This window comes from Puma concolor, chromosome B4, assembly GCF_028749965.1.
Source record: "Puma concolor isolate L17-30 chromosome B4, mPumCon1.1.hap2, whole genome shotgun sequence".
Lineage (NCBI taxonomy): Eukaryota > Metazoa > Chordata > Mammalia > Carnivora > Felidae > Puma > Puma concolor.
Genome location: NC_141673.1, coordinates 94,785,572 through 94,808,002, shown reverse-complemented (window position 1 = coordinate 94,808,002; position 22,431 = coordinate 94,785,572). Strand labels below are relative to the sequence as shown.

General features: G+C 39.1%; 1 protein-coding gene across 13 annotated transcripts in view; it reads right to left on the bottom strand.

Moving 5' to 3' along the window:
• Positions 1 to 22,431, bottom strand: part of GUCY2C (guanylate cyclase 2C) — a 140,844-nt gene that overhangs the window by 68,163 nt on the left and 50,250 nt on the right. For 9 of the 13 annotated variants that reach the window (XM_086714025.1, XM_086714024.1, XM_086714026.1 and 6 more), the window contains 3 exons: positions 14,790 to 14,932; positions 3,201 to 3,409; positions 983 to 1,147 (listed from right to left, as the gene is read on the bottom strand). In XM_086714025.1, coding sequence (XP_086570151.1) covers positions 983 to 1,147; positions 3,201 to 3,409; positions 14,790 to 14,869 — 454 coding nt within the window. In that variant the 5' untranslated portion in view covers positions 14,870 to 14,932. Of the gene's footprint in view, positions 1 to 982; positions 1,209 to 3,200; positions 3,410 to 14,789; positions 14,933 to 22,431 lie in introns of those variants that run through there. The other 4 variants (XM_086714032.1, XM_086714033.1, XM_086714034.1 and 1 more) reach the window with 3 other exon arrangements.

The window sequence follows — 22,431 nt, the reverse complement described above, 5'->3', positions numbered from 1 at the left end:
ATGATGCAGTTATAGGAAAGTCATTTGCAGAATAATGTGAAGTAAAATCGGGATAGAAAATTGTTTCTTTTCTTTTTTAATAATTGTTTTAGTTTTGGTTTATCTTTTTTTTTTAAAGTTTATTTATTTATTTAGAGAGCATGAGTGGGGGAGGGGCCAAGAGAGAGGGAGAGAGAGAATCTCAAGCAGGCTCCCAGCATGGAGCCTGATGTGGGCATGAACTGTGAGATCATGATCTAAGCTGAAACCAGGAGTTGGAAGCTTAACCAACTGAGCCATCCAAGCACCCCTAGAAAATTGTTTCTACGCCATAATGATCCTAATCATGTTCTTAAAAACAAGAAACTGAGAGCATATGAAAGACACTGGAGATATCCAGGCGGCTGAAAATGATCAGGGGTGATTTTTTCTCTTTATTCTACATATTTTATCTAATGTTATAAAGTTTATTTTAATAATTAATAGATACAATGAAGAACCGTAACACTGAATTTGGTTGCAAATTTTCTGGACTATGTGTTATGTAATAGCCAGCCGAGATGTCAAGAGTGAACAGATGGATTAAAAATCCCAGAAATAGATGCAGCATCTGTCTGAATTTAACTCTCTTAATTCATGTTCTTGACCGGTAACCCTGTGAACTCTCAGGTCCAGATCAAATATTGCCTCTGAAGAGTTACAGAAAGGAACATGATGCCTCCCTGAAACGGAGCCATCAATCCAGTTGCATCTGGGGCATTTCACTGCTGTGAACATCTGGCATTCTCTGGACTGGGGTCATTCCAAGAGCAGGGTGAATTATGACGGAGCATAACGCAGTAGGACTTAAATCCTTCTCTCTGAGGACCTACTGCCTTGAAATAGAAAGGGGTTGTCTGACAAGCCCGTAGAGGAGAGTGGGTGATTAGGCAAAGAATGCAAGCGACCCTTTGACCCCAGAGGGGTAACAGGGAGGAGGTGGATCCTGTGACCATATTCTTACCAGCATTGAGCAGACGCTGTCTCACTATTTGCACTCCCTCATTCACCGCTTCTTTCAAGGTATCCAAGGTCTCTGGGAAGGCCGAGTTGTTCATCATCAGGACGCTGATCTCATAGCTGCCGTTGTTGCAGTTCTGACTGATCTGGGAGGTCCAGAACATCAGCCCTGGATGGAGGAGCAGTGACCACAAAACTAAGCCCAGCAGTGTCATCTTCGTGACCTTGCTTACCTCAGAACCATACTCCTTGTGCTTGCTTGTTTTACTCTGCACTTTGAGGGAGGCAGGCACTCCGGCTAGACAGCCTCTAGCTGGGTCCCTCAGTCCACTCTTCCCCACGCTCCTTTCTGATCATGCCCCACTGGTCACGTGGCCCATGGGACACAGCCTGCCTGCCAGCAATTAGCAGCTACATTATGGTAGGAGATAAACCAAAGTTCACTTTGTGTGTTTGCTCACAGAAAGGCCAGAGTTATAAACAGGGAGATTACCTGGGCCTCACCCAATAAAAATACATCAATTTGTGACACATCACTGGGAAGAGGAAAAAGGCGAAGAGGGAAGTATAGTATATACATAAAAAGATTTGTAAAATGAAAAATAAAGGTCAAAGGGCTTAAGGAAAGCACAGATATAGTGGACTATGTGGTGTTTAGGTTATAGCTGCACACTGGAACTGAATTCTCAACTAGAAGAACTGTTTCAATCACCCAGTCAGCAACTATTTGTTGAGACTTGACGGGGTGCTAGGCATTAGCAAAGCACTAGGTATACAGCTATAAGAGGTGTGAATATATTAGTGTCCTCATGGAACATGCATTCTGGTGACGAAGACACACATTAAATAAATAATTGTGATGTCTGACTCTTGATTTCAGCTCAGGTCATGATCCCAGGGTCATGGGATTGAGCCTCACATGGGGCTTTGCATTGAGTGTGGAGCCCACTTAGGATTCTCTCTCTCCCTCTGTCCCTCTGCCAGGCTCATGGGCTCTGTCTCTAAAATAAAAAAAAATTGAAAAATAGGAAAAATTATGAATAAACTCAACCATGGAAAAAAAGTACAGAGTGCTGTGTGGCACACACATGGCAGATTAATATAACCTATTCTAGAAAGTTGAGGAAGCTTCCCTGAGAAAGTGTCTTTTGAGCTCCCCAGAAGGATGAACTGAAGTTAGCTGAATGGAAAGAGAAGAGAAGGAGTGTGGGAGGCAGGGGAACAGCTTTTGTAAAGGCCCAGGGGTGGGAAGTGACATGAATGTTTGTGAAACTGAAAGAGACACAGTGTGGTTGGAGTGGAGAGAGCTAGGCATCTAGTGGCAATAAAGGTTGACAATGGAGTAGACAGGGGTAAGCCATGGGGTTTCCTATATGCCATTAGGATTTGGAACTTCACACTAATGGTCAAGAAAGGAACATGATCAGACGAATTTTGTAAAGACTACTTAAGCTGCCGTGGAACGAATGACTTAGATAGAGTGGGGACACGTAGCAAATTAGGAGGGTATTTCTGTGGTCCGAATGAGAGGTAAAGGAGACCCAGATGAGGGCAGTGGCAGTGGATATGTGGGTTCAAGAGGTATCTAAGAGGTAAAATAGATGAGACTTGACATTTTATTGGATTTGGGGCATTAGAGAGTGGGAGAAGTCAAGGGTGACCCCTGAGATGCTCAGTTGGGTAGATGGGAAAGCTGTTTACTAAACTCTAGAATTCTGGAAGAGCAGCAGGGTTAATGAAGAAGATCATGACTTCTGTTTTTGGACATGTTGATTTTAGGAGCCTGTGTAGGTGTGGGAATAGCCAGGATTTGGGGGAAGAGGACCTGGATCTAAATGGAGATTTGGAAATAGAGATATAGTATGATTAACCAAATAATGTCATTATTTACATCATTGGCTTGATGACCACTTCAGGCAAAATTTCTGTTTTAAACTTAAAGTGAGTGACATCAACAAGATGGAGGGCTAGGGGCCCCAGCTTTCATCCTTCCTGGAAAACAACAAATTAACAACTGCCCACTGATGAAAATAGCTCTGGGAGAGCTTTGGAGTACAATGAAGAAGATGCAGCGACCCAGTGGAGCACAAAAACCCACAGGAAAACATAAGCATTTTATGTGTGTCATTCCATCCCTCGGTCTGGCACTGCGCCACACCAACAGGGATCCCCATTGGCCATGACCTCCCACTGTGGGGCAAGGAGGGCAAGAGGACCCTTACCCCTGCAGTTTTTGCCACTGAGGATCTCTATAGTCTTTGCCAACACTGACTCCAGCTGACAGAGTTGCCTCGGGTACGTGCTGATGTGCTTTCTTTGAGAAGGAGACGCTGGTGCACCCTTCTTGGACTGGAGACACTGCACCACCCTGCTCCAGTGCCTCAGTGCCTGGAGCCCAGACCAAGAGGGATCTTGTCGGCCAGGACTTCCCCTGTGGGGTAGAAGGAGAGCAGGAGGAGGCTAGCACCCCCTGCCATCAAGGACTGCGGCAGATCTTGCCGCTGCCACATACACCTGCAGTTTTGGTGCCAAGGGTGCTTACAGTCTTCACCAACACTGACCTCAGCTGACAGAATTACCTGCTTTAAAAAAATTTTTGTTAATGTTTACTTATTTTTGAGAGAGAGAGAGACAGAGCATGGGAGGGGAGGGACAGAAAAAGAGGGAGACGCATAATCTGAAGCAGGCTCCAGGCTCTGAGCTGTCAGCACAGAGTCCTACGCGGGTGACAAACCCACAAATCGCAAGGTCATGACCTGAGCCGAAGTTAGACGCTTAACCAACTGAGCCGCCCAGGCGCCCCCAGAATTACCTGATATAAAAAGAAGCACTCTGACTATAAGAACGCAAAATGTAGGGAGAGGAGAATAAAAGTATAAAGTTTTTGTATCCAAATAAAATTAAAATAAATCAAGAAAGAGAGGGAAAAATAAAAGCAAATCACTACCAAAAAAAGCATCAACTAGCAAAGAAGAAAAAAAGAGAGGAAGAGAGGTACAAAACAGGAGCAAAACAACAGAAAACAAAGAACAAAATGGCAATAGCAAATCTTCTCATATCAGTAATTACTTTAAGTGTAAATGCACTAAACTCACCAATCAAAAGCATACAGTGGCTGGCTAAACAGATAAAAAAACAAAACAAAACCCAAAACACCTATTAACACACTATGTACAAGAGATGTGCTTTAGATTTAAAGACACAGGCTGAATGTGAAGAAATGGGAAAAGATATCCCATGCCAATGGTAACCAAGAGAAAGAAGGGGGCTATGCTTACATCAAACAAAATATACACAGAAGGACATCATATAACATACAAGGATCAATTCAACAGGAAAATATAACAATTATAAATATATATGCACCAACATGAGAGCACTTACATATATAAAGCAAATACCAATACATCTGAAGGAAGAAATTGACAACAACTGCCAAATTGACAACAATACAGAAACAGTTGGGGACTTCAACACTCCACTTACAATAATGGATAAAATGTCCAGACAAAAAAAATCAATTTAAAAAGCAGCTGATTTGAACAATACTACAGAACAAGTGGATTTAACAGACATATACAGAACTTTGCATCCAATAGCAGAAAAATCCATATGCTTCTAAAGTGCACAAGGTTCATTTTTCAGGATATATCACATGTTACATCACAAAATAAGTCTCAACAATTTTAAGAAGATTAAAACTATTCCAAGAATTTTTTCTGACCACAGCGGAATAAAACTAGACATCAATAACAGCAAAATAAATGCATACATACATGCATTCATAAATAAATAAATAACAGAAAATTAATGAATATGTGGAAATGAAACAACACATTTTTAAATAACTCTTGGGTAAAAGTGGAAATGATAAAAGAACTTAAAAAGTATTTTGAAACAAACAAAAATGAAACCTATACCAAAACTTTAGGGATGGGGCAGAAGCGTTGTTAAAGGGGAAATTTGTAGCAATGAATATCTACATTAAAAAAGATCTCAAATCAACAGTCTCATTCTATACATCAAGAAACTAGAAGAGAAGAACAAACTGAACCAAATTTTGCAGACAGAACAAAGTATTAAAGATTAGAGGAGAAATAAGTCAAACAGGAAGTTAAAAAAATCAATAAAACTAATAATTGGTTTTTTGAAAAGATAAAATTGACAAACCCTCTTAGCTAAGGAAACAAGAGAAAAGACCCATATAAATAAAATAAGAAGTGAAAGAGTGGGCATTACAAAGGATATCTCAGAAATAACAAAGATCATAAGGGACAATTATACACAATTATACACGAACAAATTGGGTAACCTAGAAGAATTGCATACATTTATAGAAACATACAACTTTCCAAAACTGAATGAAGAAAAAAATTAAAAGCCTGAAAGAAATAACAAATAAAGAGATTGAATCAGCACTTGAAAACCCCAACAAAGAAGTCCAGGACCAGGTATCTTCATGGGTAAATTCCACCAAGTATTCAAAGAAGCATTAATACCAATCCTTTTTAAACTCCTTCAAAAAACAGGGGCGCCTGGGTGGCGCAGTTGGTTAAGCGTCCGACTTCAGCCAGGTCACGATCTCGCGGTCCGTGAGTTCGAGCCCCGTGTCGGGCTCTGGGCTGATGGCTCAGAGCCTGGACCCTGTTTCTGATTCTGTGTCTCCCTCTCTCTCTGCCCCTCCCCCGTTCATGCTCTGTCTCTCTCTGTCCCAAAAATAAATAAACGTTTGAAAAAAAAAAAAAAATTTTAAAAAATAAAAAAAATAAAAAAAAAAAAAAAAACAGAAAATGAGGGAACACTTCCAAACTCATTTTATGAGTTTAGCATCATCCTAATACCAAAACCAGATAAAGAGATCAAAAAAGAAAATTATTGGCCAATATTCCTGATGAACATAGGTGAAAAATCCTCAATAAAATAAGCAAACTGAGTTCAATATCATAAAAGGATCATACCCCATGACCAAATGGAATTTATCTCTGAGATGCAAGGATAGTTCAATATATTCAAATCAATGTGATATACCACATTACCAAATGAAAGGAAAAAAATATGATCATCTCAATAGATGTAGGAAAAACATTTGACAAAGTACACCGATTCATGACTAAAATTCTCAATAAAACAGGGAAAAGGAAGCCTACCTCAACACAATAAAGGCCATCTATGAAAATCCCACAGCTAACATATTCAATAGGGAAAACCTGAAAGCTTTCCCTTGAAGATACAAGGCAAGAATGCCCACTCTTGCCACTTTTTTTCAGAATAGCAATGGAAGTCCTACAAAAAGCAATTAGGCAAGAAAAGGAAAGAAAAGGCATCTGTAAAAGAAAAACTCCCTTGTATTTCTCCTTTACTTGCACAGTACTCCCATACTTCACTTCATCTGACACCAGCTCTGTGAGTTTTCCATACATCAAGCAATTCTCTGATATCAGATAGGTGCCCTATAATTTAACTCAATTCTGGCACTATCTGGAGAGAGCATCAGATTCCACAGGTTAAAAGCTCAACCCCACAAGACTGCTGCCCCAACTTCATATACCAATCATAAGTCCCATGTTGTCACCTGTAATCCTGGCCAACTAGCTATAAATTGGGGTTCTCATAACCCTTTCCTTCGGTTTGATAATTTGCTAGAATGACTCACAGTACCCAGGGAAACACTTACATTTACTGATTTATTATATAATAAAGAATATGACAAAGGATACAGATGAACAGCCAGATGAAGGGATACATAGGAGAGGTCTGAAAGTGTCCTCAGTGCAAGAGCTTCTGTCCCCATGGAGTTGGGTTGCACCACCTAATTCACATGTAGATGTGTTTACCAACACAGACACTCTCCTAACCCTATACTTTGGGGATTTTTATGGAGGTTTCATCGCAAGTTCATTAACTCAATTTCCAGTCCCTCTCCCCTTCCCAGAAGATGGGGATTGGGAAAAAAAGTTCCAAGCTTCTAATCATGGTTTTGCTTGGTCTGTTTGGTATCAGCCCCCATCCTGAAGCTGTTCAGGAGCCCACAAAGAATTGTTTCATTAGAACAAAAGCACTCTTATCACCCAGGAAATTCAAAGTATTTTGGAGCTCTGTGTCAGGAACCAGGGGATAAAGATCAATATATATACGCTACTAATGCACAACATCCAAATTAGAAAGGAGGAAGTAAAATGATCTTTGTTTGTAGAAGACCTGATCATATTTCTAGAAAACCCTAAAGACTAAAAAAAAATAAACAAACAAACCAAACATCAGAACCAAGAAATTAACTCAGTAAAGTTGCAGAATACAAAATCAACATACAAAAATAAGTTGCATTTTTATACACAAATAAGAAATTATCTGAAAAGAAAATTAAGAAACAACCCCATTCATAATAGCAACTAAAATAATGAAATACTTAGGAATAAACATAAACAAAGAGGTGAACAATTTGTACACTGAAATTATAAAACATTGATGAAGGAAATTACAGAGACACACATAAATGGAAAGACATCCCATATTCATGAATTGAAAGAATTAATATTGTTAAAATGTCCATACTACCCAAATTATCTACAGATTCAATGTAATCCCTATCAAAATCTCAATGGCATTCTTTAAAGAAATAGAAAAGCAATCCTAAAATTCATATGAAACAACGTAAGAGTAAATAGCTAAAGCACTCTTGAGAAAGAACAGAGTTGGAGACACCATACTTCCTGAATTAAAAATATATTACAAAGCTATAGTAATCAAAACAGTGTGGTACTGGTATAAAACTATCTTTATAGACCAACGGAACCCAATAGACAACTGAGAAATAAATTCATGCAACTGCCATCAATTGATCATTGACGAGGGTGCCAAGAACATACAATGGGGAAAGGATGTGTCTTCAGTAAGTGGTGTTGGGAAACTGGATTCCTACCCATAAAGAATGAAATTGGAACCTTACCTCACATTATCTCCAAAAATAAACTCAAAGTGGATTAAAGACTTAAATGTAAGACCTGAAATTGTAAACCTACTAGAAGAAAACATAGGGGAAAAAAATCTTTGAATTGGTCTAGATAATGATTGTTTGGATGTGACACCAGAAGCACAGGCAACAAAAGTAAAAATACATAAGTGGGATTGTATCAAACTAAAACGCTTTTGCATAGGTAAGGAAACAACAGAGGGAAGAGGCAACTTATAGAATGGGAGAAAATGCTTGCAAACCATATTTCTGATAAGAGGTTGCTATCCAAAATACATAAAAAACTCCTAAAACTCAATAGCAATAAATATAAAATAATAAAATAAAATAAAATAAAATAAAATAAAATAAAATAAAATAAAAAAGCCAGATTAGAAAGAGATCAGGCTGCCATTCATCCACAGAAGGCTGCCTTTGAGTAAACTGAAACAAGATGCTCTCAGTGGACTCTGCAAAGCAGAGGGGGCCAAAGGATTGGTCCTTAATCTCCCCCAGAAGTGCTAGCCCAATGAAGGGAATTTACTGTATTCATTATTCAGCCCTGACTCCGTATCTCCTTGTCTACAGTTGGCAGTTTTTCTCTATGACAGGATAAATGGATTAAAAACATTAAATCACATCTAAAAAGTGTAGGCAAACAATCTGAATATAGAGTTCTTTAAAAAAGGCATAAAAATGGCTACCAGGGGCACCTGGGTGGCTCAGTCGGTTAAGCGTCTGACTTTGACTCAGGTCATGATCTCACGGTTTGAGGGTTTGAGCCCCACATTGGGCTTTGCACTGACAGTGTAGAACCTGATGGGAATTCACTCTCTCCCTCTCTCTCTGCCCCTCCCCCACTCATGCTTTCTCTCTCTCAAAATAAATAAATTTATTTAAAAAAATGGCTAACAGTTATAAGGTTCCCAACATTACTAATCAGGGAGATGCAAATCAAAATCACATTGAGATTCCACTTCACATCTTTATAAATGGCTATCACCAAAAAGTCAAAAGGTAACAAGTGTTGGGAAGAATGTGGAGAAAAAGGGAATGCTTGTAAACTGTTGATGGGAATGGAAATTGTACAGTCATGAGAATTGGTATAGAGCTTCCTCAAAAAATTAAAAGTAGAAATACTTGATGATCCAGCAATCCCAGCTCTGGGTATATATCCAAAGGAAATGAAATCAGCATCTCAAAGAGATAGTTGCACTACCATGTTCATTGCAGCATTAGTCACAATAGCTAAGATATGGAAATGACCTAAATGTCCATCGATGCATGAATGGATAAAGAAAATGTGATAACACACACACACACACGTGTGTATACATATGTGTATATATATATGTATACACATACACACACACACATATATATATACATATATATACACACATATATGTATGTATACACACATATACATATATTATTACATTATACATTTATATATAAATAAATGTATAAATGTGTATGTATATATACACACACAATGGAATATTATCCAGACATAGGAAAGAAGGAAATCCTGCCATTTGCAATAGTACAGATGAACTTAGAGGATGTCATGCTGAGTGAAATAAGCCAGACACGGAAAGACAAATACATGAACTCACTTATATGTGTAATCTAAAATAGTCAAACTCATAGAAGCAGAGAGTAGGATGGTGTTTTCCAGGGACCAAGGGGAGGGGGAAATGAGGAGTTCTTGGTCGGGAAACACAAAGTCCCATTTATCCAACATGAACAAGTCTTGAAGATCTAATGTACAGCAATGTAACTACAGTTAACAATATAGTATTGTATACCTGAAGTGTGCTAAGAAGATAAATCTTTTAAGTGTTCTCACCATACATACACACATACACACACACACACACACACACACACACACACACACACACGCCCACACACAAAGAAAGAAAATGATTATTACGTGTGGTGATGGGTATGTTAACGAGCTTGATTGTGGTGATGACTTCACAATGATATATCAAAACACCACGTTGTAAACTTTAAATACATATACTTCTTATTTGTTAACTATACCTCAATAAAGCTGGGGAAAAAAAACTTCAAGTTTGGAAAAATAAGTGTTAACTAGCACTACTGTAACTTTTCACCAGAAGTAACACTATTTACAGTTTAAAAGTCACCAAATATAGTATGTGAATTGCTGACAAATTCAAAGTAGTGGTGAGCTTCCCCCCCCCCCCAATTTTTTTTTTATAGAATCTGAAGTGTAGGTAACTTTAGGTAAATGGAGTGGTCCTCTAGTCGAGCTGATGATACCTTAGCACTGGGAGTTAATCCCCCATTGCACAGGCCTATAGGGAGCATGGACTTCCTCCGGATATGGCTTGAGAGAGATCCTGTGAGTGATTATGAGAAGAATGTCTTCAGACCTCCTTGGACAGGACAGGGATTGCCTGGGGTAACACTCTGATTCCCTTGAGTTAGCCTAGCTAGTTCCACTGTTCATCCCGGGTAAAATAAGAAATGCATTTTGGGTACTCAATGAACCAAACCTCAATAGAAGGGATTAGAAAAAACTGAATGGTTCAGTAGACATGATTTCATGATTTTCATCATTTTATAGGAGACAGGAACCCAAAGGTTAGGCTGGTTCTAGAAATCTACTCAGTTATTGAAAACAACCAATAGTTATGCTTCCCTTACCAGAGGCAGAGGGAAGAAATAGAGTGGTAACCAGAAGAGGGTAGGGTTATGGGAGGATCTATTCATGGAACAATAAATGAGGGAGAACAACCAGGACTTCAGCACTTGACAGTGGCTGACAAAGAGGGATGAAGGGTACCATGGCTGGATGGTGTCTGCCTCAAAGAAACAGGGGTCGTTTTTTTTTTTTTTTTCAAGTTAAATTATGAAGTAGACAGTGCATGTAAAGGCATATCTGTAATGAATATATACAAATTAAAAGAATGATAAAATTGGGGCACCTGGATGGCTCAGTTGGTTGAGCGTCTGACTCCTAGTTTGGGCTCAGGCCATGATCTCATAGTTCGTGAGATCAAGCCCTGCATCGGGCTATGCGCTCACAGTGTGGAGCCTGCTTAGAATTCTCTCTCTCCCTTTCTCTCTGCCCCTCCCCCACTTGCTCTATCTAAATAAATAAATAAACTTAAAAAAATAAAAAAAGAATAATAAAATGAATATTTGTTTTAATCTACGTTATAGCGTAAAATACAAGACATTACTAAGGACTTTGCACCTGTGTGTACCCCATCCCTAAGATATCACCCCACCTAATCCCAGGATAGCCAGGAGATGGTAGAGAAGAGCCCATGAAGAGATCGAAGATATTGAGGCATTTGTTGATCATGGCATATCAGTATGGGGATGAAAAAAATGCTGGAGAAGATAAGGCACCAAAGGCTCATGTTGGTGGGATGGTTGATGTGGAACAGGACAAGTTCAATCTTGGTGTCTCCTGGAGGGGTGATACTCTGACTTCACAGAACTCAGCTTTGATTATTTTGTGGGGTGGGGTAGGTGATGGTGCATGACTCAAAGAGGTCAGGAGTGGGTATTCCCTGGAGGCCTAGTGGATGTCAGGAAGAATGGAACACCAGGCTGCAGAGAGGCACATGGCCACCACAAGGGTGATTAACCCTTGCTACAGGTAACGATTTTATATGTTGCACATTTGGTAGCCAAGCTTGGACTCAACAGTGGTTTTCTAACTGTTAATTTGTTGCGACTGCTACTTCCTGCGGTAGCAGAAAGCGTAGACTTTCTGCCTTCATTTAATTTGGTCTGGAAATGGTAAACGTGAAATTAAGCCAGGCCAGGGGTGTGGATGAGGTAGATAACTGCCTGGTGCTTTTAATTCAGATACGAAGCCAGAAGGTACGTGCAGTTCTGGGAATCCTCTGATTATGGCATGTAACCAGGAAAGGACTTCCAAATGTGAAGACCCAAGATAATTGCCCTTCCTGGATCCTCAAACTAATAATAGCATGTAGATCATAACTAAAGGGAGGCAGGTTTGCTGGGAGAGTTTCAAGGGTCAAAAGCAAATAATAAAACACCTGAGATGGCCGATTTAAAGACACACTCCTCAACAAAACCTCTCAGAGGAGGAAGGCAAATTACTCCACATGTGAAGGGGTGAGTGAACAAGCTGCTTGCACGGGCCACTCTTTCATTCCTAGCAATACTTTGGGTCTCCTTGCACACTTCCTAGTAAGCTCCCCTTCTCCCTTTCGAGCCTGGAGGAGCCCTGCATCTCTGTGCCCCACAGCAGCCTGAGGCTTTCTCTGCCCTGTTTTCTCTCAAGGAGATGGAAAAATTGAGTTTTTCAAAAAAGAATTTTACCAACTAAGGGAACTAAAATGTGAATTTTTTTGGTCTTTTTTTTACTAAGCACAAAGTTAGAAATTCTGACCTGGATTTATTGAGGAAAAATGGCTACAGTGAAGTCTTTCTTTTAACTGATGACTAAATGGACTCCTCAGATAAACTGAAACTAAAAAAAATTGCTGTGGCAAGACTGCTATAAAACACTGAGGAATAACATAAAAAATATAAAAATAGTCTTCCCTTAGACACTTTGTCAATTGTCTTCAGACGGCAAACACCAAAAATAGTAGAAAATACTCTAGGGGTTTGGTTTACTTAAGAAAGCTGATTCAGAGCTCCATGCAGGGGACTCTGCTCAAAGAAAATTCCTTGGCCTAACATTACCCAAGTGGTGAATAAATGAAAATGAATATGCTTTGACGTAAAATTAAAAATTTAAGGTGTAAGTATATAATTTTTAATGATTCCTGCCTTCTCCAATTTTTTTTTTCCCGCACAGCAAATACTTCCTGATCCTATTCACAAGGGATAACAGAATGCCGGAGGATTCCAGTAACTAAAAGGCTAGGAGGTTTTGCTGTGTAGTTTTGGATATACAGACCTTCTGAGTTAAGCATAGAGAAATATAAATTGTTTGCATAATATAATGAGGGAAATTTGAAGTTCCCAGGGCCAATCCAGGAGGTGGAGAGTGAGGAGGAACCATGGAAAGAAAAGAGGGAAAGAGGAACCAGAAGATGGCAAGAGGCTGGAAGCAACATAGAAAGAAATGGCTAGTGAGAAAGCCTGGTGCGATGGGGCTGAAGACTTTGCAGAACAAAGATGTACAGGGGAGCCTGGGTGGCTCATGTCAGTTAAGCTGAGGTCATGATCTCACGGTTGGTGAGTTTGAGCCCTGCTTTGGGCTCTCCACTGACAGCGCGGAGCCTGCTTTGGATCCTCTGTCTTCCTCTCTCTTTGCCCCTCCCCCACTCATTCTCTCTCCCTCTCTCTCTCTCACTTTCTCTCTCTCTCCCTCTCTCAAATAAACACTTAAAAAGAATAACAAAGGTGTATAAAATAGAGGTTGCTTGTATTTTCTTTGAGGAAAAGATGCCTCATTCTATCCATACAACCAATATTCACTGAGGGTTCTCTCAGCTGTTTTCAGCACTGGAGCTATTGCATGACTGAACAAATGTCTGCTTTTGTGATAACTGTATTCTACTAGAATACAACCGATGCAACTGGTTAAACTCTTCCCAAACCTTCAGTCAAGTCTGTGCCATAGACAGCTTGCCCAGTTTGTGGGAATTACAGAAAGGTGCTTGGGTCTGCGGCCAGAGTGATGGGGTAAGAACAGAAACAGGATGGTTAGATGATCTGCAGGTGCAGGAGTCTGAAGTCAAAGATGATCACAGCTCAAGACTTCAGGATTTCATGAAATATTCGGGAGGAATTTTGGACTTTCTACAAGTATGAGATTCAAAATAGTCTCATCTAGATCACATGGTAGAGTGACCCTACTGATAACCTGAATCACTATTGTAGACTAGGGCTGCATATCCAAATCTAGCACCAGTGCCTGGGATGCTTCAGGATGACCAGTTTGTCTCTCCTTCCATGGACTCTTCCCCCTTCCCCATTCAAAGAGAAACTCTGTTTAATCCTTGAGTAATGTCTTCCTCTTCCGCCTCCCCAAGCCCATTTTGTACCGTATTCCTCTGTGCTCAGGAAGGACTGGAATAGGTTGTTATATTCCTGCCAGGGGTAGTTAGAAATCTGTTAAATTTCCTCATGACCCCTGGATTTGCATCTCTGTCCTGGGGGCTGTGTTTGTATACTAAAGGAGGTAAGTGTTGGAGACAGCAGTAGTGTATCTCAGCTACAATAAAGTCCTCTGTGTCTGCAAACAGCTCGATTTGTCTTCTCTTACCTCAAACACAACCGAAGAAAAAAAGGCACGGTCCATTAGCTAGGCTTCCAAAGAGGGGTTAATGGGGCTGATGTTTTAATCCTGAAAAAGGAACTGTATTTTTCTATAGAGAAGTCAAATATTACTCGTTTTTTCTCCCCTCGGGTGGCTGAGGGATTACTTCCTCATTGTTATATAGGTTAAAATAATAGCTTGGGAAAGAAGGAAAGAAGAGAGTGCTCAAATCCCTGAAGTGTAAACTCCTCATGAACAGAGACTGCCAGTTTCATTTATTGGTGCCTCCTTAGCAGGTAGTTGGAAAGGCAGGAAAAGCATTGAAAGAACAGAATGGTATATCTGAGGTAAAGAAGAGCTTCTCTGAGTTCCAGGAAGTAGCTTGATATTGTCAAACAAAAAAACCACAAAACTTGCAGCTGGATTTTGAATCTTGTTTTGGTTATGTGCTATGCATCTGAACTTGGGCAGATTACCCACATTTGCTGATCTTTGTTTTTCTCATTCCTAAAATAAATTTAATTTCTCTTCTAGCGAATAAGCCCAAGCTGCGACCCTTGTTGGAGTTTGGACGTGGATAGATAGGCCAGATGATTGATGGGGTTTGCCCAAACAATATCCACTTACCTGGTGTTGAAGAGCCATGTTGAAGGGAATTCATTCCCAGGGACACTGCCAAGCTTTGAAATGTAGAGCTTAGTTGCCATATTACTCAAATCCGTTTCTGGTCTGGCCCAGAATGCATGTTTTATTTCAGGGGAGAAAAAGGCCTGGAATGAAAAAGTGAAACAGTGTGGCAAAGTGCTTAGTAGAATATTTAGTCACAGATATCATTGCCTAGTGGCCCTCTAATAGACTCCATCACCGAAAGGAGAGGGATGCTATTCCCCCCTTGGTCAAAGATTGGCACCCTGCTCTGGCACCTTAAGGATCCTGCATGGTTGTGTCAGGGCCTGCTGGAGCTGTGGAAGCACCCAGAGAGGGACTTCTGTGTACTAGCAAATTGCACCTGCTAGAGGGCAGAACCCTCATGCACCGTGGGCCTGTAGCAGCACCCAGCACAAGCAGGCTTATTGGACAATATGCAAGACATGACCAGCAACTTTTAGAAACACTCACAGGAGCAATAATAAGTAAAAATTCAGCTACTGTTGCTGTGAACTTTGCAGATTCCAGTGTGGAGACGTGTGGGTTAATTAAAATGGTATTACGAAGTTCTTGTCACACACTCAGTACTCAATAGCTGTTATTGTTGTTCCTCTATGCCTTCTCCAAGTGGCAGAATTGATTGCTCCTACCTTTGTGCCGCTTTTGTGCGCAGTAGGTATTTCTCCTCTAACTTCAGTTAAAACTGTATTTAACTGGGCTGCCTAGGGGGCTCAGTCAGTTGAACGTCTGACTCTGGATTTCTGCTCGGGTCATGATCCCAGGATTGTGGGATTGAGCCCGATGTCAGGCTCTGCAGTGAGCATAGAGTCTGTTAAGATTTTCTCTGTCTCCCTCTCTCTCTCCCCACTCCATCTCCCTCTCTGTCTCCCTCTCTCCCCCTCTGTCCCTCTCCCCTGCTCATGCACCTTCTCTCTCTCTAAAAATAAAAAAAAATTTTTTTTTAAATTGTACTTAAATGAAATTAATTGAAAATGTTAAGCATATGCCAACTTTACTATATTAGAAAAGAATGGCAGTGGGAAGAAATTCCAGTTGTATCCAATACACTATGGTATAGCTGAACATGATTTAGAAATTATCCCTAAAACAAATTTATGGAAATCTACCGGAGGAACAAAAGTTTAAACTACATTTATTTAGATATACTTCTTTATTGTCTGCAGTATATTTAAAGTGGACCCAAAGGATATGTGTGAAAGAATGAAACAGAAGTTATGAAATGTAGAGTGGTAGATATTTCTTTTCATGTTATATATGAGGAAAAATTAATTTGTCAAATGTTTAAGATTTGGCAAAATTATTTGAAGGATGACCAAATGTCTGAGGAAATAGGATTGGATTTAAAGTGATAACAGAAGATCGAGGGGGAAAAGTGTCTTCTTAATCCTTCAAGAATGTAAAAATTAGTTGCCCAGTGACACAACATATCAAATTTATTAAATGGAACCATGTTGCACACATATCATTTTTCTTTTTTTTTTTTTGTTAATGTTTATTTATTTTTGAGAGAGAGAGAGAGGCAGAACGTGAGCAGGGGAGGGGCAACGAGAGGGAGACACAGAATCTGAAGCAGGCTCCAGGCTCCAAGCTGTCAGCACAGAGCCCGACGCGGGGCTTGAACCCACAGACCATGAGATCATGACCTGAGCCGAAGTCAGACGCTTAACCGACTGAGCCACCCAGGCACCCCACATATCATTTTTCTTTTAAAACTGGAAAGAAGCGGGGCGCCTGGGTGGCTCAGTCAGTTGAGTATCCGACTCTTGATTTCGGGTCAGGTCATGATCACAGGGTTGTGGAATCAAGCCCCATGTTGGGACCCATGCTGAGCCTGGATCCTACTTATGATTCTCTCTTCTCTCTCGGCCCCTCTCCCCTGCTTGAGTGCCCTCTCTCTAAAAACCAAAACCAAAACCAAAAAACAAAAAACAACCCTCCCCCCAAAAAACAAAACCAAAAACAAAAAAACTTCAGAGAACTTTTATAGTTTTGCTACCGGAATAAAAGATCAGTTTTGACTTCAAAGTTTTGTTTGTTTGTTTTTTTAATTTCAGAGCCAAGATTCTTTTCGCTCAGGTCTCAAACAAACATCCTTATTAGACTTTTAAACTCTCAGAGACCTAGATAGTGATTAAATGACCCTGACAACTAAGGGTGTAAAATAAACAGTAAGAAAGAAGCCAAGCCCATTTACAGCTGGCACCCACAACATTCCTGTGAAATAAAAAGCAAGAGTGTTTAAGGTGTTCGCCAGAGAAACAGAAGTTGAGACAACAAAACAAAGTACAAAACTGCAGATATGTCTGGAAAGAAAACACAATCATTCTGAAGATGTGAATGTGAAAGTTAGTAAGAATCCTTGGCAAAAATTTAGAAAGCTTTAAGGGTAGATTGAAACATAAGCATGAAATTAGCAGGAGTGACAACAATGACACAAGAGGTTGGGATTTTATCATGAGAAAATGGAGGAAGTCAGATCAAGTTTCTGGTGTCTGGTTTTCTTGGTGTTACTTATTGCTATATAACTGTCACTCAGGATGTGTGTGATGCGGCTGATGGAAACTTGAGTGTAATTTTAAACTAATTTGAGATACACATTTCAAATTCCCCTGGTCCAAGTTGAAAGGTTTCTGAAATGGTGTACTCATATGAAGAGAAAGAAATTCCCAAATTGGAACATTTGAAAAGCATGGTGAAGGATGGAGAGGGTTGAGGGCTTAGGATAGAAGCTCAGGAAAGACCAAAAGAAAAAAAAAAAAAAAAAAAAAAAAAAAAGGATGAAAATACAGAGGTCTGAGTGGAGGACAGAGTTGGACTTCATCCACCAGTTTTGCCTCCTTTGCTGGTAAGTGTTCACTTAATAAATTTCCTTATGTGAGGGGCACTGGTGGCTCAGTCGATTAAACACCTAACTTTGGCTCAGGTCATGATTTCACAGTTCCTGAGTTCAAGCCCTGCTGTCAGCTCGGAGCCTGGAACCTGCTTTGAATTCTGTGTCTCTGTCTCTCTCTGCCCCTCCCCCGCTCGCACTCTGTCTCTCTCTCTCTCAAAAAAAATAAACATTAAAAAAATAATAGGGGCGCCTGGGTGGTGCAGTTGGTTAAGCGTCCGACTTCAGCCAGGTCACGATCTCGCGGTCCGTGAGTTCGAGCCCAGCGTCAGGCTCTGGGCCGATGGCTCGGAGCCTGGATCCTGTTTCCGATTCTGTGTCTCCCTCTCTCTCTGCCCCTCCCCCGTTCATGCTCTGTCTCTCTCTGTCCCAAAAATAAATAAAAACGTTGAAAAAAAAATTTAAAAAAATAAAAAAAAATAATAAATAAATTTCCATGTTAGGCAGACAACAAACAAACAGCATATCTATAATAACTATTAGTATAGTTTGGTGCCTTGATCTGTGCTGAGGTTACAGTAGTCTTACCTACCCTTACTTTTGAGCTATTAACACTAATGTCAACAAAAGAGAAAAGAGGAAAGGGAAATGACATCTTGGTATTATTATGAAAACGGTTTTGCCTTTGCTGACCCCTTAAAGTGTCTGGTGGGCCCTTATTCCAAATGCACCAGACTTTGAGAACCACTACTCTACGGGATAATCATCTTGCCACATTGCAGGTCTCACCTCTTATCACTCTCTGCCTTGGTGAGAAAGTTCCACCCACTGAAGGGTATTTGCATTAGCTGTTCCCTTGCCTACAACTCTCCAACTCTCCGTAGGATGGTGTCCTTACTGTTATCAGATTTCCACTCAAATGGCACCTCCTAGAGGCATTTCTTTTGATTGCTTAGTTTAAAAAACATCTCTTTCCCCTATTCATTCTCTATTACATTACCTTGCTTTCTTTTCTTTACAAAAGTTATCATTTAATACTATCTTGTTAGTTAATTAATTAAGTCCCCCCATTAGAATTTAATTTCTATGAATTCAAGGAATACACTGCCTTACTCATTTCTGTATCTCCGTCTCCTAAAACAATATAGTCAAAATTCAATAAATATTTATTAAATAAATAGATTTTTAAGAGGATCTTGATGAATTAAAAGAAAAGGTGGATTTGGCAGTAATGTGAAAAGTGCAAAGCCTTATCTGGTGGTTTATTATAGTTTTCAGTATTAATTTCCTGATGACCATAATCTTCTGAAAGTTATCTCCGATTTTTAAATATTATTATAATCAGACTTTAATATTGCCTCTAAACCAATATAGAACTTGTATTCTTCTATTTTCCCCTTCTCATTATTACACTTGAGTGAAGCGCAAACTATTTTAGGATTTAGATGAAGCAGCTAGAAAGACAATATAATCCTCCTTACTTGTTAAAAAAAAAAAAAAAGGTTAATTTCTTCCATAGTGTCTTTAGGGGATAGTGTAAAGTTTAAAAACTATGAACATGATCAACATGGGGATTTTTGAAATCCTTACAATAATGAGACTTCTTATTCAGGAACATGGTAAGTCTGTCCCTTTACTTGACATCTTTATTGATGTATCTAAACGAAGTTTTACAATTACATACATAAGAATAGTGTACATTATTTATAAGAATTATTCATAACTCCTATATGTTTATACATGTTTGTTATTATAAGTAAATTATAAGTTGTACTTTTTTAATGTTTATCTATTTTTGAGAGAGAGAGACGCACACACACACAAAGTGCAAGCAGGGGAGGGGCAGAGAGAGAGGAAGACACAGAATCCAAAGCAGGCTCCAGGTTCCGAGCTGTCAGCACAGAGCCCGACGTGGGCTCGAACTCACGGACCTCGAGATCATGACCTGAGCCAAAGTTGGATGCCCAACCAACTGAGCCACCCAGGTGCCCCTAAGTTGTATTTTTTAAATCTGTAATTGTTTATGGATAGAAATGAAAAGGTTTTTGTATTGATGTTGTATCTGACAACCTGCTAAACTCTTTTATTACATACTAATAATGTAGTAGATAAAATAAATTCTCAGTATAGGAAAACATTATTTACTAAATGATATTTTTCTCCTTTTTCTTTTTTTAAATGTTTATTTATATTGAAAGAGAGATAGAGAGAGAGAGAGCAGGGAGAGGCGGAAAGAGAGGGAGACAAAGAATCCCAAGCAGGCTCCACACTGTCAGCACAGAGCCCAATGCAAACCATGAAGTCATGACCTGAGCTGAAACCAAGAGTCAAATGCTTTATGGCTTAACCAATTGAGCAACCCAGGTGCCCCTTTATTGTGTGGTTTTAAACAGGAGTAGGGAGACTGTGCATTTTAGTTTGCTTAGGTGGAAAGGTAAGACTTTTTATATTATTCCCCCTCCTTTCTTATTTCCTGTTTTCAACTAACAGTATATATCTTGTTATGTTTATTTTGAAGATAATGCTTTTTAACATTTTACCAGTAAGTGTGATATTCACTCTAAGGATTTGGTTTTGATGTTATTTTATTCAGATTCTTTTATGTTAGTGACATTTCCTTCTATTTCAAGTTTTCCAAGTTTTTCATCATAAAAGAATGCTTTAATTGTATTGTTTTTCTGCATCTACTGATATGATCAAATGCCTTTCTACTTTTTATTTTATTTTATTTATTTATTTGTGTTTTTTAAGGGGGGGAGGGGCAGAGAGAGAGAGAGAGAGAGAGAGAGAGAGAGAGCGCATCCCAAGCTCCATGCTGAGCGTGGAGCCTGACATGTGGCTTGATTCCATGACTCTGGGATCGTGACCTGAGCTGAAATCAAGAGTCCAACACTCAACTGACTGAGCCACCCAGATGTCCCTACTTTTATTGTTTAATGAGAAAATTATATTAGCATATTTTTTCATGCATTCCTGTAATATACTCCACTTGGTCATGATATATTTATTTTTTTATTTATATGTCGCTGGATTTGGTTTGCTAATATTTATTTGGATTTTTGGATTTTGGATTTTTGCAGTATGTCTTGAGTAATATTGGCCTGTAATTTACCTTCATTCCTTTGTCTGGTTTGGATGCCAAGGTTGTACTAATCCCATAACATGCATTGAAGACTTATTATTTCTTTTTCTATTCTTTGAAAGAGTTGTATAAAGCTGGAATGATCTGTTTTTAATTGTTCATAGAGGGTGTTTTGTAAAACAGATACAATAATGTAAAAATTATAAAGGGAAAGCTAGAATGTTATGTAAGTGGAGATATACAGTATATATATAAGCTTTTGGGATTGTTTTTTTTCTATCAGCTTAATTCTCTGGAGATTCCCGCAGGTTGTTGTATACATTAGTTTCTTCTTCTTATTGCTGAGCATGGTGTAAATGTACCATAATTTGTTTAACCATTTGTCTATTTAAAGATATCTGCATCGTTCCAGTTTTAGACTATCATAAGAAAAGCTGCTATGAACAATCATGTACAGGTTTTTTGTGCATACCAATTTTCATTTCTCTGGGATAAATGTCAATGAGTACAACTGCTGGGTAGCATGATATTTGTATATTTCATTTTGTAAGAAACTGCCAAGCTGTTTCTAGAATGGCTATACCATTTTATAGTCCCATCAACAACGTACCAGTGATCCAATTTCTCTGCATCCTCACCAGCATTCACTGTTCCCACTATTTTTAGTTTTAGCCATTCTAACTGGTATGTAGTAATAGCTCACTGTTCCTTTAATTTTCATCTCCCTAATAGCTATAGATGTTGAACATCTTTTCCTATGTACATTTTCCATTTGCATATCTTTGGTGAAATGTCTGTTCATGTCTTTTGCCCATGACCTAATTGTATTATCTATAATTTTATAGTTGAATTTTGAGAGTTCTTTATATATTTTCATATATTACTCTTCTGTCAAATATGTGGTTTGCAAATATTTTCCCCATTCTGTAGCTTTTTCTTTTCATCCTCTTTAAAAGTATCTATCACAGAAAAAAGTTTTAAATTTGATTAAGTCCAGTTTATGGAACTTTCCTTTTATGGATAACACTTTGTGTTGTGTCTAAGATCTCTTTGCCTAGCTGTAGATCCCAAAGATTTTCCTTTATGTTTTTTTCTAATAGTTTTATAGTTTTAAATTTATGCTTAAGTTGATGATCCATTTTGAGTTAATTTTTTTATAAGTGCCACTGAGATAGAGCGTCATGATGTTCATTCATTCATTCAATCATTCATTCATCATTCATTTGCCTATGATTGTCCAATTGCTCCCATACCATTTGTTGAAAAGGCTGTGTTTCCTCCATTGTATTGCTTTGCATTCTTGCCAAAAATCATATTTGTGTAGGTTTATTTCTGGATTCTCTGTTTGGTTATATGATGGATGGATTTGTTTCTACCTGTGACAAACAGTCTTGATGACTACACTTATATAATAAATTTTGAAATTGCATAGACTGATTCTTCCTCCCTTTTTTCTTTTTTTAAAAATTGTTTTAGGGGCGCCTGGGTGGCGCAGTCGGTTAAGCGTCCGACTTCAGCCAGGTCACGATCTCACGGTCCGTGAGTTCGAGCCCCGCATCAGGCTCTGGGCTGATGGCTCAGAGCCTGGAGCCTGTTTCACATTCTGTGTCTCCCTCTCTCTCTGCCCCTCCCCCGTTCATGCTCTGTCTCTCTCTGTCCCAAAAATAAATAAACGTTGAAAAAAAAAA